The 15,669-nt window shown below is 44.3% G+C and overlaps 1 protein-coding gene across 3 annotated transcripts in view; it reads left to right on the forward strand.

Annotated features, from left to right (window-relative positions):
• Positions 1–15,669, forward strand: part of LOC147427018 (ABC transporter G family member 11-like) — a 33,983-nt gene that overhangs the window by 17,010 nt on the left and 1,304 nt on the right. For 2 of the 3 annotated variants that reach the window (XM_086498506.1, XM_086498505.1), the window contains exons 2-9: positions 7,543–7,622; positions 8,638–8,930; positions 9,054–9,225; positions 9,719–9,832; positions 9,904–10,032; positions 10,203–10,397; positions 15,276–15,362; positions 15,661–15,669. The exon at positions 15,661–15,669 is cut by the window's right edge and continues 264 nt beyond it. In XM_086498506.1, coding sequence (XP_086354632.1) covers positions 7,543–7,622; positions 8,638–8,930; positions 9,054–9,225; positions 9,719–9,832; positions 9,904–10,032; positions 10,203–10,397; positions 15,276–15,362; positions 15,661–15,669 — 1,079 coding nt within the window. The remainder of the gene's footprint in view (positions 1–7,542; positions 7,623–8,637; positions 8,931–9,053; positions 9,226–9,718; positions 9,833–9,903; positions 10,033–10,202; positions 10,398–15,275; positions 15,363–15,660) is intronic. The other variant, XM_086498504.1, reaches the window with a different exon arrangement.

Consider the following 15,669-nt stretch of genomic DNA (forward strand, 5'->3'; position numbering starts at 1 on the left):
TACTCTCCACTTCATGCGGCAGCTTATTTGCTTGACCTTGAGTTTCAAGGAAGGCGTCAAGAGACCGACAAGGAGGTGAGCAAAGGATGGCGGCTTGCATTGGAGTGCCTTGAGCCTAGCAGTGACATTAGGCGCAAGATTAGAGACGAGCTACTCAACTACAGGCAAAAGAAGGGCTCCTATGGATGTGTAGATGCACAGCTTGATCGCAACAAGATTGGCTCGGTTTTGTGGTGGGAGAACTATGGAGGAGATGGCCCACATTTGCAGTGCTTGGCTGTTCGTGTCCTTAGCCAAGCATGTACCACTAGTTGCTTGGAGCAACTATGGAGTGTGTACAGCCACATTGCCTCTAAGAAGAGGAATCGCCTTGGGGTTCAGAGGGCCAATGATTTGGTGTTTGTGAGCGCTAACTTGCGCATGCTTGCCAAGAGCGTCACACACAAGGCAGATCCTTTCACTGAGTGGGAGATGGCACAAGAGAATCCATCTATGGCCGATACTCTTTTGGAGGAGCTAGAGGAGGATTTCGAGCCTCAATGCGAGCCTCCCGAGCCCTCATACGTCGCTGACGATCTCGACTACGACGACGATGTGGAGATTCAGCAGGCGAGCACTTCTTGAGTTTGATGATCATTGATCACTCGACTCTCGAGTCTAGACTCTTGAGTCTACGACTCTACCTACTACATAGCCCTTTGTACTTTTTGTTATCCTTGAGGCCTAAGGCTTGTCCTAAGTCCTTTAGGCTTTTTGACTCTTGAGCCCTTGTGGCATGCACTTCTCATTTTGTATCCATCGATCATCGATGTTTTATTAGCACATTTCAGCCTATATGACTCGTGTTCTTTGGTCTATTTAGTGTAAATTTATGGTCAAAGTGATGCTCTATGTGTGTGGCATGTGTGTAGGTCAAAAAATGCCAAAAAAACTCTCTTTTTTTTGCCGTTCCGACCCCCATCCCCGTTTCCTGACTTTTGCCGTTCCCGACCCCGACCCGCCGTCCCATGTAACTATGAGTCTATCCATGCTGAAGCCATGTGATTGAAACCATGATGTCATCTGTCCATACCAACATGTTGTGTCTCCTTGTAGCGCTAGCTGTCGGGATGACTCAAGTGCTAGCCGAGCATATCTGTCTCTGGGAAGGTCCCATAAATTATGCATGAAGGGAATTGATTCAGTAAGTGCCTCAACTACGAGAGGAGGGGCAGCTAGCCCAACCCGAATAATTTCATGTGGCACTGAGGCCTTAGCCCGAATCATCTGAGAGATCATAGAGACTAGAGGCCTCTCCATACATCTCCATCCATTAGTGCCACCAGATCCGCTTTGGTGGTCCACTGAGGGCCCCCAAATCTGAACCCAATAGAGCATAGCTGAAGCCACTAGGGTGTCAAAAAGCCACAACTTTGTTCGACGTTCCTTAAACTGAACCTGCGAACACATCTTCTCCAAACCTCCCAAGCACTCGTTAATATAGTCTTTGCTGCTCTCCTGTAAGGTGCAACGGAAGATAAATAAAGATTTTCTCGGATCTAGTACTCCGCACACAAACACAAGGGACACTTTACTTCACTTGAAAGAATTGAACTGAACTGAAAACGTTGGGCTGAACTACTGAGAAAACGCTGGGGAGTCTGAGGGTGCCTGCCGGTCTGCTCCGGTGCCTGCCCTTTCTGTGTGCGTGCTTCTTCTACTTCTACTGAGTGCCCAATGGGTTTCTTTTATAGATCTTTAGCAATTTGCCCTACTTACTTTTCCAACAAAAGTCACTTATTAATAAATAAGTGAAAAATGTGTACTTTGGCAAAAAGGGTTCTATGCTCTGGAAAATGCTCATGCTGAAATGACTATACTGTGCAAGAGAGGTATGCAACTATGACCGGCTTGGGCCTGCACGTCCTGCTAGAGGCTCACAAAGTGCCAGGCTAGGTCCTACGCTAAGACTGACGCTAGACTATGGCAGAAGCGTGTCCACGTGGCGGAAGTGAAGTGCGCATGTGACATCCCCCACTGTTAAAAGTGAGGCATAGCTACCGAACTTCTATCTGTACTTCTGATGCTGACTGATGAATGCTTTTGATGGTGTGGATGCACAAACCAATGCAGATTTCTCCGAAACCAGAGACTAATGGTACTGCAGGTGCTATGGGTACTTTTGGCGATGCAAACACCGTGTCCAGCCTTACTACGATTTCCGAATATCAGCCTGGGCTCTATACTAGATAGTCTTGACTCTGCCTGCTGTAGCAAGAGCTATTCCCCGAGCACTGACTGCGGTGAAAACATCACGGGTGCTGATGGACTGAGGTTTGGTTCCGGAGTCCTTTCCAAAGGTTCAATGACGAGGGAAATGGATGCACGCTACATGCGACTACGAATGCAGAAGAGGTTAGGAATCCTGTCTCCAACTCCTTCCGCAGACAAGGCTAGGAGATCTTGGCACTCAAGATCTAGGTTTTCGTGTATCGGATGTCGATCTTCCTTCAAAGACATGGCAATGAAGATGGAATCTGGTGAGTCCATGGTCGGGACTCAAAGATTCTTTAGGAAAAAAAAAACTGAGAGAGGTTCGTTGGGTTCTTGGGTTCTTGATGGTTCTTGGTGGTTCTTCCCTTGAGTTCGCGGAACGGAAGCACACAGAGCTCTGATACGAATGTAACTTGCAATGGAAGAGAATAAGGATTTGCTCGGATCTAGTACTCCGCACACAAACACAAGGGACACTTTACTTCACTTGAAAGAACCGAATTGAACTGAAAACGTTGGGTTGAACTGCTGAAAAAACGCTGGGAGCCTGAGGGTGCCTGCCGGTTTGCTCCGGTGCCTGCCCTTTCTGTGTCCGTGCTTCTTCTGCTTCTACTAAGTGCCCAATGGGTTTCTTTTTTAGATCTTTAGCAATTTGCCCTACTTACTTTTCAACAAAAGTCACTTATTAATAAATAAGGTGAACAATGTGTACTTTGGCAAAAAGGGTTCTATGCTCTGGAAAATGCTCATGCTGAAATGACTTTATTGTGCAAGAGAGGGTATGCAACTATGACAGGCCTGGGCATGCACGTCCTGCTAGAGACTCACAAAGTACCAGGCTAGGTCCTACGCTAAGACTGACGCTAGACTATGGTAGAAGCGTGTCCACGTGGCACAAGGGAAGTACACACATGACATCTCCTCAATGAAAATTCCCATCCACTGAAGACTACCCCAAGATAGGTGTATGCGTCTGTATACTCCACCGTCTTCTGGCTGTAAAAGTAGGTGCTGACCTCCTAACCCACTGTGGTGTGGTGTTAAACACCATAACCTTAGTTTTCCCCAAGTTAACAGATAATCCACTATCGTGTGCAAAATGTGTACAAAGCATCTAGCATCCCCTCCGGGGAGTCGGAAATCAGCACAATATCATCAGCATATAACAATAGTGGGATCTATGTCCTTGCCAACTGTGCTCCTCTTTCGTCATCGCTCTCAATGTAGTCAACAACCTCATCCACATACATGCCAAATAGTATAGGAGATAGCGGGCAGCCCTGTTTCACCCCAATAGTGGAGTGAACGAAATCAGAAATCCCCTCTTGAGTGCGTACACGCCCCACTACTGACTTGTATAGAGCCATGATTCCCCAAATCAACTCTTTTGGAACCCCCATCTTGCAGTTTGCGCATCAATCTAGCTATGGGCACTGTATCGAAGGCTTTGCGGAAGTCCACAAAGCAACAATAGAGCCGTCTCCCACGTGATCTCAGTGTGAGAATATGATCAAAAGTAGAGAAATCTCTCTTGAAACCCGCCTGTCTTGCTGTACGTACACCTCTCTCTCTGCCCATCTACTCAATTGCTGCTCAAGGATGGATGCGTACAACCGTGCCAATGTGTGTCCAATCATGATAGTGCAGTAGTTCCTAGGCTCCATAGGGTCCTCTGACTTGAAGATAGATACAATCGTGGACAAACTCCAAGTATCAGATAGGCCCTCGAGGCTCGCACATGGCACGGTTGAACATCACTGCTAGAAGCTCCGCAAGCAAATCTTTGGCATGCATAAAATGCTCTGCTACCAAGCTCCCGTGATCATATGCTCTCCTAGTCTTCATCTTGTCAATGGCTTTCTTTACCATCTCGGCGGTAAAGAAAGCACAAGTGTGTGGGCATGGCTCTGGCGGATCTAGAAGAGGTGGCTGCTCCAAGACCATGTAGAGAGATGATGCATACTGACCCTGATGACCGGTGGGGGGAAGTGCTCATGGAAGAGTCGCCATGCCTCGCCTGAATCCTGGCTAAAAAAAAACTGATATAAATCTTGCTCTAGCCGAGCTAGAAACGCCCTCTTCTTTCGTCGTACCAAACATCGAGAAGCAATCCCTGACTGCCTGTGAGTAATGACACCTAGAAGTACCTCCCTCTGGAGTCGGGCTCTCTTCTCTTTGCACTCCTCATCATACCAGCTATTTTGGGGTGTGCTCCAGAACGTCGGCGCTGCCAGGCTCAGTATGGGGTTATGCCTCTGCTGCTGCATCTTGTAGTGTCTCTGTCAATATATAAGTGAGCTCCCCTAAAGATCTCCCCAGATCCTCTTTGCATAAGCGTCTGTAGATACCATCTATGTAGATAGAATCCATCTCTGAAGTAAAAGTGTATCGGATATGCGTAGGTGTTTGTGCCAGTCGAGCTGTGCTGAATTGGAATGAGACGGTAAACGTGAGGAGAGCCTGATCTAGTGGTAACCCAATAGGCCTGGGCCTGACTGTAAAGTCCCGATTAGAGGGTATGAAACTGGGCTGAGCCAAAACATAATCCACTGTGCTTGCCCCATGTCTATGAGGAAAGCAAGTGAACCCACTCGACGCTGGAAATCTGTGGAGGCCATTCAAGATGGCCAGTCCATGTGCAGTCCCCAAACCTGTCAGATATCCCCCATATCCAGTGTGCTCTTCATCTTGCGAACGTGGCCAATCCCATATCACTGACATCCAATTCTCTCAACATTTCTTCTGAGGTATCGTAGAAAGTTGTTTGAGATTGGCCCGTCGTGGCATTGAAGTCTCCCAAAAGAATGACATCTCCATCCCTAGAGAACTCCCATGTATCCTCATCCAATATCATGTAGGGTGAGTTCCCCTTGGGCGATGCATAATGAGATGTACTCGGGGCAAAATAGCATATTGCAATGTAGAATGGCCTCCTTGTCTCTGCTCTCACTCTGACCCACATATATCTGGCCTGCTCATACCTCCGACAATACGAATGAGGGGTTACAGCTCCTCCCTGAATAGGACTGCCACACCTCTTGACCCCTGTCCTCTATGCGTTGATCTCACTTCTTGCCTACAAGTAGTCTCCCAATGGTATCCCGTCACTCTAGGTAATGTGCCACTAGGAGTCGTGTAAAAAATAATGTCTCTTCTCTTAAAGCTATCCTCAAATGTGCCTACATCTAGCTTCATTGATCTGTTACAATTCCATGCCTGGTCCCATAGGTCTCGCACCGTCATGCGGAGCATTTTTCCAACACCACTACTCTCCCTCCCCTGTAGAAAGCAATTTTTCCTTTCTCCCTCGCCCCGTTGATCTCTGGCATCAGCTCTTGCAAGTGTGCTACCTATGTTGGAAGAAGAAGAAGAAGAAGAAGAGAATTTTAATGCCGTAGGAAACAATCCCAAGAGACCTTAAAGACCTTAGAGTGAGGTCATCACCCAAAAATATCCCAGTTTGCTTGAGTGTTTCTCTTCTTCAGGAATTCCTTCCTAACTTCCAGTGTAGGAAAATGTATAATGAGTGCTCTTTCCTTGGGCCTTCCTTTCTCATCACTTCCCTTCTTGCCAACTCTCCAAGCACCTGTGTGTGTGTGTGTGTGTGTGTGTGAGAGAGAGAGAGAGAGAGAGAGAGAGAGAGAGAGAGAGAGAGAGAGAGAGAGAGAGAGAGAGAGAGAAATGAAATGAAATGCTATATTAACGTCTTCAAAAGGCCAAAGTGACCTATGAGACCAGAAAGTTACAATGCGGTGTATCTGATACAAAGTCAGATTAACAAAATAAATTAAACTAGGATAACAAAATATAAATACTGCGGGATCCTAAACTAAGCAGTACAATGTGAAGACAATATGGGAGGGGAGTAGAGATCCATCTTCATCTGCACTCTGGACGACGAAAGAGTATGGCTTGAATCCTTTGCCGTAGCCTCCTTCGAAACTGTGTAGCTCCTCTTCTCCATCGGGGTCGTCTAGATCTCCCTAGCTCCAATACTCGGTCTATGAGAATGCTAGTAGTGCGGGTAGACCTCTCCACCGTTGGCTGCTCCTATGTCTGTTCTTCTGGGTGTACAATATCTAGTGTAAAGAAATCTGTGATCTGTCTCTGGGGATGTCTCTCTTCAGCTCTCCTCAGTAAAGTTTCTCTATGCCTGTGTAACTCAAGTAGATATAGCCCAAGACATCTTTGATCCTCATAACTCATGACCCTAGATAGAGGCCCAAAACCTTCTCTGAATAGACAGTGAAAACGGCCTCGTATCTCATAGTACACTGTGCAATGACATATGTAATGTACTTTTGTCTCTAGCTCTAGATGGCATAAGCGGCATATCCTGCTATTTGCTGGTGTCCCTCTGAATCTGTCAGTCTCAATCTCAAGCTGATGTGAGGACGTGCGTATCTGGCCAATGGCACAACGCAAACCATGCGAAAGATGCGTGTCCATATAGCTAGGTCGAATCACAAACCCATCCCCCGTGAGGTGGAGAAGATGCTCTCTATAGAAAGCCATCTTTGTGCCCAACTCCTGTAACGGCTCTATCCATGTCCTCCTCATGTCCAGCTGGATCAGATCCTGACGGATGAGAGAGAGAGAGAGAGAGAGAGAGAGAGAGAGAGAGAGAGAGAGAGAGAGAGAGAAAATAAAATGTTATATTAACATCTTCCAAAGGCCAAAATGACCTATGAGACGAAACTATTACAAAATTGTGAATCTGATACCATGTCTGGGTACAAAAAGACTAGAACAAAAATACTACTACTACTAGAATCCATCCTCATCTGCAGTCTAGATGTCGAGAGAGTATGGCTCGAACCCTCTGCTGTGGTCTCCCTCGATGCTCTGTAACCCCTCTCCTCAATCGTGGCCGTCTGGATCTCTGTAGCTACAGTGCTCGGTCGATGAGAGTGCCGGTAGTGGTCGAATGAGTGTGGGCCGAGCTCTGCAGTGATGGCTGATCCTCTGGCTGTCCCATATCTAGTGAAAAGAAATCTGTAATCTGTCTCTGGGACTGTCTCTCTCTAGCTCTCCCTAGTAAAGTGTCTCTATATCTGTGTAACTCAAGTAGATATAGCCCAAGACATCTCTGATCCTCATAACTCATGACCCTAGAGAAAGGACCGAAACCCTCTCTGAATGTGTGTGTGTGTGTGTGTGTGTGTGTGTGTGTGTGTGTGTGTGTGTGTGTGTGTGTGTGAGAGAGAGAGAGAGAGAGAGAGAGAGAGAGAGAGAGAGAGAGAGAGAGAGAGAGAGAGATTTTACACAAGTTCTTGCAGCTTATTGTAGGACGGCTTGTTCAAGATGAAATTTTGGAAGGGGAAATTTTGCTGAATGGCAGGAGACAGCAGATTACATATGGCACAGCAGTAAGTCAGTTGCTTTGGTTTCTCAAGTATAATATATATTTGAAGATGTCTTTTCATGGTGCCTTCTTTGTTGCACACCTCTGAGGAAACTCTCATCTAAATTATCCACTTGAATCTGGGAAGGAAGTTGAAACTCCTTAAGTCACATACAAGAAACCATGCTGGAGATGTAAAGGCAAATTATGTACAAGCCTTTTGGAGTGATAGGAGCTCGTAATCAAGCGAATAGGATGAGCTCTTGTCTTTGGGCTCTGGATCCCATAGAAGTTTGTTGAAAATGTCAGACCATTTTATGGTAATAAAATGTTTGTGCTATTGAGGCCTATGTACAGCCGTCGATCATGCTGTCACCATTGTTACAAATGCTCTCTTTGGAAGTTCTGTGATTCTCTCTCTCCAATTTGTATCATCCTTCTTTGTCTCAACTATATTGTCCACGAGCCCTGCCTTTAAGTGCTTCGTGTATATTCTACCAGAGGATTCTTAGCTGCCAACCTTGTAGCGAATGACTGGTGTGTCTCTTGCAGTACATGTTTGAGTCGGATGTTTCCAATTCCCATTGTGCTTATTTGCAATGCTACATTCCAAATGCTCCTTGCTCTTTTGTCAAATCTCATTTCCAACGCAGAACTGTAGCATTGAAATAAGTTGCAAGTGTGCAGGCATTTCTTTTCCTCTTGCAGAAGAAGGATGATGAGGGTGTGGAGTCAGCGTGGTTGAACTAGAGTGGGTAGTGTCAACTGCAATTAGGGAACTTGTTAAGAATGTCATCCATCTGGAGTTTGTGATCTTTTTGTCTGCTATTGAACTAGAATGGATCCTGCCAACTGAAATTAGTGAACTTGTTAACAAGCTTCTTGTTTTTCTGAAGTTCGTGATCTTTTTGTTTGCGATTGAGTTTCTGGACAGATAACAATCCAAAACATGTGTAAAGATGTGTTCAAGTGAATCTCATAGGCACACAAAAGCAATAACCTGGAATTCACAAATTCAATCTTCTGTTTCATGATACCAGGTGTATTTGACATGTGATGGCATAATTTCTGAGATGCTTACCGTAGAGGAGAATATGTATATTGCAGCTGTTCTGAAGCTTCCACCTACAATGTCTATGAAGCAAAAATTGAATATTGTTGAACAGACTATTTTGGATTTGTCTCTAAAAGAGTGTTCGTCCAAGCAAGTTGGATGGTGCCGGAATTCCAAATCTTTAACTCAAGGCGAAAGACGCCGATTGGTTCTTGCAATGGAGATTGTGATGCGACCTCGTTTGCTGTATTTGGACGAGGTTACTGATGGACTGAATGGGTATGTGTACTGTTTGTGCATAGCTTGTTTGTATCATTGAGTCACTACCTCATCTTGGCTTATATTCAGATTAGGTGTTCTTTAGAAGGAAACTAGACGCTCATTATCTTGTGTTTTGGGCAGTTCTGCAGCCCTGTTGTACATGACAAAAGTAAAGCTTCTGGCAGGAGAAGGGAGGACAGTCCTAGCTAGCTTTCAAGAACTTAATCAGAACATGTTTGAGCTTTTTGATTATTTGCTGATATTAGGCAGTGGTAGGAGAGTCTATTTTGGGGAGGCGCGCATTGCGCATGAGGTATGTTCACTCAAACAGACCAATCTAATTGATTGAACAGCACAAAATGGTGGTCGTTGAAATTTAGAGGTCCCGAGTTAAAACCTTCTGGGCCATATGCTGACTGATTTTTTTGTATGTCACTGTCTAATTCCATATTACATCTCTCAGCATTGAGTGAAACGAAGAGTGTTTTTCCAGCTCTTTTTCAGCTTTCATATGAAAATATGTCAAATTTTAAGCAATTTTTGTGCGAAGTCTATGGCATTTCATGTTGACGGTTAGTATAGGCTTTTGTTGACTTGTCAAGAGGACATCACAAATGATTGTAAGCTGGGTGGATATTCTTGAGTCTCGACACATAGTAGTACGAGCGCAATAAAGTCAAATTTTTCAAGCATATGAGGAAAAATGTACAACCGGGATATGTGAAATCATCATATAGTTTATTTCATGTTGGTCATTCAGGTAAAGGACATTTATTGAGAGGGCGGTGCTTTGTTTCTGAGTGCAGCATCTTACTAGGAGTGGTTTGCACAGTCCAGTGGAGCAGAACCTGGTCGGTTATTTCCTGCAGACACAAAGTGCAGACTATGAAGAGATTGTTGCATCCATGAAACTCTTGCAGGTAAGCCTTGAATGTGGAGATTTACATAACTCCATTTCTTGCTGAGACAAATTACTCTCTTCTATTTTCAGGATCTGGAGAAAGTTGACGGTTTGGGAACAGAAGTTCCAAAAAACATCCAGAGAACATTGGAGGCTGTGTATGAAAGTTCAGGAATTTGTTCAAGTATGGCAGCAAAAATAACTGGGATATCCATTAAGGTAAGTTTCTTGTTTGAACTATTGTTTTACTGATGAATTTCTCATTCTAACAAATTCTAAAAAGGTCAAGCAGGCCATTTTATTTCACTAGTTCCCCAGGTTATTCTTGTAAGTTTGAACTGCTCTTAGCACCTAAAACGCTTCTCATTTCACCTCTCTTTCTTTTGCAGAAAGGTGCAGTTCTAGTGCATTTGGTAAGCCATGCAACTTTTGTTAACCAGATTGTCACACTTGCCTACCGCTCCTTTGTGAGCATAGCAAGAGACTTGGGCCATTATTGGGCACGTTTTATGCTCAGCATATTTGCAATGCTTTTGATCGGAACTATTTTTGTTAATCTGGACCATTCCATAAGTTCTATACAGGTATGGTCTCCCTAGCATATTTTTTCAAGCAGCCATTGATCTTTAGCGACAATAATCTGATCTGCTTCATGTATTTTTTAACCTTCATTAGTCGTCTGATTTATTTGCATCTTGAGCCATTTCGAGTGGCAGAAACGAACGCCACTTGAGCTCCTCATCGTAGATCGCGCTTAGTTGCACATGAGAGCTTAGAGGCAAAGAATGGATGCCCTATTCATTATGAATGGCCGTGGGAGAGGCACCCGCTTGGGAGAGAGTGAGTGTGTTTTCTTCCCAATCAACTTGCGGCTCAAGCTTATGAAACCACTTAATGCCTAAAAGCATATCACATCCAGCTAGAGGAGACACAACAAATTTGCAACGAAAAGATGCTTGCTCAACAGAGACTAGCACACTAGGACATTCATGTATGATTGAAGAGTCCATGCTAGGAGCGAATCCAGAAACTGCAATGGGATTTACTGCAATAGCTTCGAAGCGTGTCCTCTTCCCAAGGAAATCACTAATCACATCATGCACAGTACCAAAATCAAACAAGATCACAATGCGTTGACCATAACACTTAATGAGAGATTCATCAGCGCAAGACAAGGAACCAACCAGCCTTGCATGAACATCTTCAGCCGTGCGCGACAAGGCACAGGAAGACAGAGGACCACCGACCCAACCATCAACCCAACTTCACCCACCTTTCAGATCTGCTTCACAAACTGCTCTCCACCTCTTCTCAAGAAGTGTCCATAAAGACTAGTATCGGTATCTTCATCAGCACAACCTAAAGCGTCTCTGATCTGGATATTCCATGAGGAGGTTCTCAAAGGGCAATAAACAGTGGCATCTCTCTCAAATCTCATAGTAGGTAGGGCATTGCCAAACATAATGTTATTCAGTCTCCACCGAACCATAGTAAAGTTAGCAACCACTGTCCTGATTTGTCACCCAGTTGGTGTCCCCTCCTCAATCTCCAATGCATGTGCTACTCTAATCTGACACAATTCCCTTCTCATAGCATGGGGCATAAATATAGATATAATGTGCTCCTTGTACCCAGCCATACTTCAGGGAGAAAAGCACCCATAAGCACAACTATTATATCCTCCATTGCATAAAACTAGAACATTATCACGAAGCAGGCATCATTTCCTAATACATAGCAAACTTTTGAACAGCTATTTGAAAGCTAGCTGAACTTTGGTATCAAAAAAAATTTGGCCATATGTCCCCTCTTGTTTAAATAGAACCTTGCAGTAGATAGAACTTTGAAGCTCTAGACTTTTTCATGACTTGATTTCAACTCAGTAACAAATGAAAAAGCTGCTGCAAGTTACAGATTGGTACTCAAGTGTTTTTAAGAAGTATGAGCATCTATTCTTGCATGATGATCTTCCACCGCATCTCCCTCTCGAGCGCGTGCAAGATCATCGCATCAAACTCATGGAAGGAGCGTAGCCCGTTAGCAAGGCTCCCTACCGCTAGAACAAATCTCAAGAAGAGTTAGAGTGGCAGCTAACCGAGCTGGTGGTGAGGGAATTCATATGACCTAGTGTAAGTCTATTGTTGCCATATTTTGTTTGTCCGCAAGAAAGATGTGTCTTCTTGTTTGTGAGTAAATTACAGGACGCTCAAGAAGATGACAATCATCGATAGGTTGAATGTGGCTAAGGTTTTCAGTAAAGTTGATCTCAAGAGTGAATACCATTAGGTAAGGGTATTCAAGGACGACATCTACAAGACTCCCTTCAAAACCGAGCGAGGGTAGTGGGAGTATGTTGTTTGCCTTTTGGAGCTAAAGATGCCGTGGGTACTTTCAATCGTTTCATGGTAGGTCGTTTTGGTGACATGATCGGCATATGAGTGTTTATTTTTCTTGATGACATTCTCATTTTTTCTGCATCATGGGAAGCGCATGAACGAGATGTAGGCCAGGTTTTAGCCCGTTTCGATGAATGCCAGCTATATATTGCAGCTAAGAAGTTGGATTTTTTTTGGATTGAGGTTACTTATGTGGGCTATATCATCTCTGCAAACGGTGTTAAGCTGGATCGGTTTGTAATTGGGATTTGCCCAAAACAACATATGATGTGCATTCATTTTAGGTCTGTGCCAGGCATACAGTTCGCATATGAAGAATTTTGCACACATTGCCACACCAATGACTGATGTTTTGAAAGGGGACTTGTCGTCAGCGTGTTATCTTGTCGGAGGCAGCCGTAGAAGCTCTCAAGGTTGCAGTGACTTTGGCTCCATGGCTCATCCTTGCCTCTTGAGATGACCCCTTCAAGATATGGACGAATGCGAGCAACATCACCATAGGAGCTGTGCTGCAGGAGCATGGTTGTCCAGTTACATTTCTTAGTTAAACAGTGCAGAAAAGAATTACTCAGTGTACCATAAGGAACTTCTCTTTGTCATTCATTCTCTAAAGCATTGGAAGAATTTTTTGTATGGTAGAGATTTTATTATTTATACTGATCATCGTGGCCTCAAGTGGCCCCAGTCTATGCCTAGTGCACATTGGAGTGACTGCCAGGCAAGGTAGTCTGAGTTTTTTGAGCAATTTGTTTCTCGTAAAGCTAGTCCTGTTGTAGATGCGTTGAGTCGCAAAGGACAGATCTTGGCTCTTGAGTCAAGTTCCACAATCTCCATTTAGGGAGTATCTTTTGACAACATGAAAAATTGGTATGCTTGATAAGCAATAATTACAGGCTCTTGCCGCGTACAAGGGCCCAACAATTATCTCATTCGTGATGGTCTCTTTTATTTTTGTCACCTTCTTTGTGTGTTATTTTCTCTTTAAGTAACCCATATTGCATGATGCACTCACGGTCCACCTTCTTTAAATTCTCGAACTTTCTTGCTTTTATCCTCTAGAAAGTTCTTCTTTGCTCGAGTCAGATTAGCTAGAAGAACTGTCAAAAGAAGAAGAAGAAGAAGAAGAACTGGATACTCCTTCAAATCTGACACGCTTCTTCTATTATCTTGCAGAGGCAAAAGTAGATTGACGACCCAAATAACCCGGGAAGTCAGTTCCTTTCTTCTGCTTTTTGTCGTGCTTTTTGGTTTTATTGGTTGCGTCAAAAAGCTGAGTAAGGCGTGTATCAACCACCTCTTCTAATTCTTGCTCTGTAAACATCCTCGGAGTAGGAGGTTTCTTGAGTGCCGGTTTGAGGGGTGGTTCTGTGGCCTTCTGCCATTGAGAGTGCACTTCGTCGAAGGATGTCTGCGTCAAAAATTTGCAATTTTGAAATTTGGGATCCTTCGCAAGATTTATCATCATCTTTGTCGCATCGTCAACCAATCGTCGACGCTCCATCTCTTCAATCTGTGTGAGTAGTCCGAGGCGGCCATACTCCTGGTGAGAATCTTCTTCGTGATCTATTCCCGCATCCCTAGATGCAGAGGAAGTCGATTGATCTCTGTTTGAATCCTTAAGTGTCGTGAGAAAAGGATCGGATTTCTCGGGAGAAGAGAAATTGGCAGCGCTCTGATACCACTGTAACAAATTTGGACACTCCAAGTCTAGATTCTACCGCGACACAGCAGAGATTCACTTCAAAACAATTTACAGTTCACGATTGATTCGACATGGCCTGGCGGAGTTCCGTGCCTAGAGATATTGGCCCCAAAGACTGGTTGGCGCCCCTTTCGATATTTCTTTTTGTATTAGTCTGCAACTCAAAGTACAAGGAGTGGGAGGGGTCTCACTCTCAGACTCTGTTTCCAGATACTCTGCAGAGTGGGAGCCCTGCTCACTTATTTATAAGTTTACAAGGGATGCTAAAAGCAGAGCCCCAAAAGCTACCATATTTTAAAAGCCTTTTTAAATAAAGCAAATAGCTCCAAAAGCTTCAAAACTGCCAAAATCAGCATTGCGTAGAATTTGCCCAGCTTTTGCATAGAGAAAAGCAAAAGCTGTCCGTACAGCTGCTGCAAAACGCGGAATTGCGTACAACATGCCATGTCAGCTCTCAGCGTGAAATTAGGAAGTCGGCCACATCACTGGTTTGACATCATCCCTTAGCCTTGCAGATCCAAGCATCTACCGCAAAATCAAATCAGCATCTCGGCACCTAGATCCATTGTACCAGCATTTGTGCAATCTAAAGCAAATACCTCTCTATCACTCACACACCTTCACTCACAGTATCTCTCTCTCTCCTCGGCTACTTTCCCTGCTCCTGTCTCTATGCATTGCATCACCACCTTGAGTCCTTCCCACTGCTAGTTGTGGCCGCATCCCAGCGCCATTTCGCCTGCTGCCACTCATACCCCTTGCCTCCATCCCTGGTCCTGCCGTTCGGCTTCCAACATAGCAGCCTGTCCCTCTCACATGCTGACAACCACTCTTAATCCCCAATCGGCAGTCCCATTAGCAGCTTAGCCTTCTCCCCTTGACCAGCCCATATGTGAGTGACTGGCTAATGAGCCTTATGTTTGAGACTTTTGGCGGGGAATTTTACTGGGTCACAACATAGTTGCCGTAAAACCTTGGGGAATCGTGCTTGAAACTTTGCATTTGTAAAACTCTCGTTTCTTTGAAGACCAAAATTTTCGTTTGTGTAATTCTTAATCTTTTCTTCAGAGAAGTTTTGTCCTGTAGGGTTTTGTATTCATGGTAGTTTACTTAGCTTCGATATTACTACTTGCACATTAAAGAAAGGTTAGTAACTAGGGCAGTGTTTTTGATGATGCATTGGACCGTGCCAGAGTAACTGAAATTATTTTGTGTTCTTGAATGAACTAGTGAAGTTTTCATGATTGACTTTGAAGGGTTTGTAGCCTTACAGACGTTAGTGATCAAAACTGAACTTTACCTCTATTTCCGGTCTTTGAAGTGTTCCATTCTGAGTATTTGCTGAACCTAGACATATTTTTCAGGAAAGGGCATCTTGCTTGTTTCTTGTGTATGAAATTCTGGTCTATATGACAGTTGGAGGGATACCTTATTTTCACCGAGAAATTAAGGTACCTGTCTTTTTAATGCTAGCAATGCATGGCCACTAGTTTGTACATTGTAAGAAGCTTGGGAATATGTAAAATAAGGATGGACCTTGCAATAAGGATCAATGTCAATCATTGAGGCAAGAGCTTGTTGTTGATGGCAAATTCCATCCATTACATGTGTAACAGTTTCTGATAGTCCCTAGGGCAAGGCTCTGCCCACAGGACCCTTGTCCTAACAGGGGACCTCTTGTCCAGTTCGAGACAGCAGTTTTGCATTATGTTCAATCGTTTCCTTACCAGAAAGTTGTGCTACTTGCAGGTTGTCACA

This window comes from Adiantum capillus-veneris, chromosome 24 (genome assembly GCF_014529385.1).
Source record: "Adiantum capillus-veneris isolate H3 chromosome 24, ASM1452938v2, whole genome shotgun sequence".
NCBI classification, from domain to species: domain Eukaryota; kingdom Viridiplantae; phylum Streptophyta; class Polypodiopsida; order Polypodiales; family Pteridaceae; genus Adiantum; species Adiantum capillus-veneris.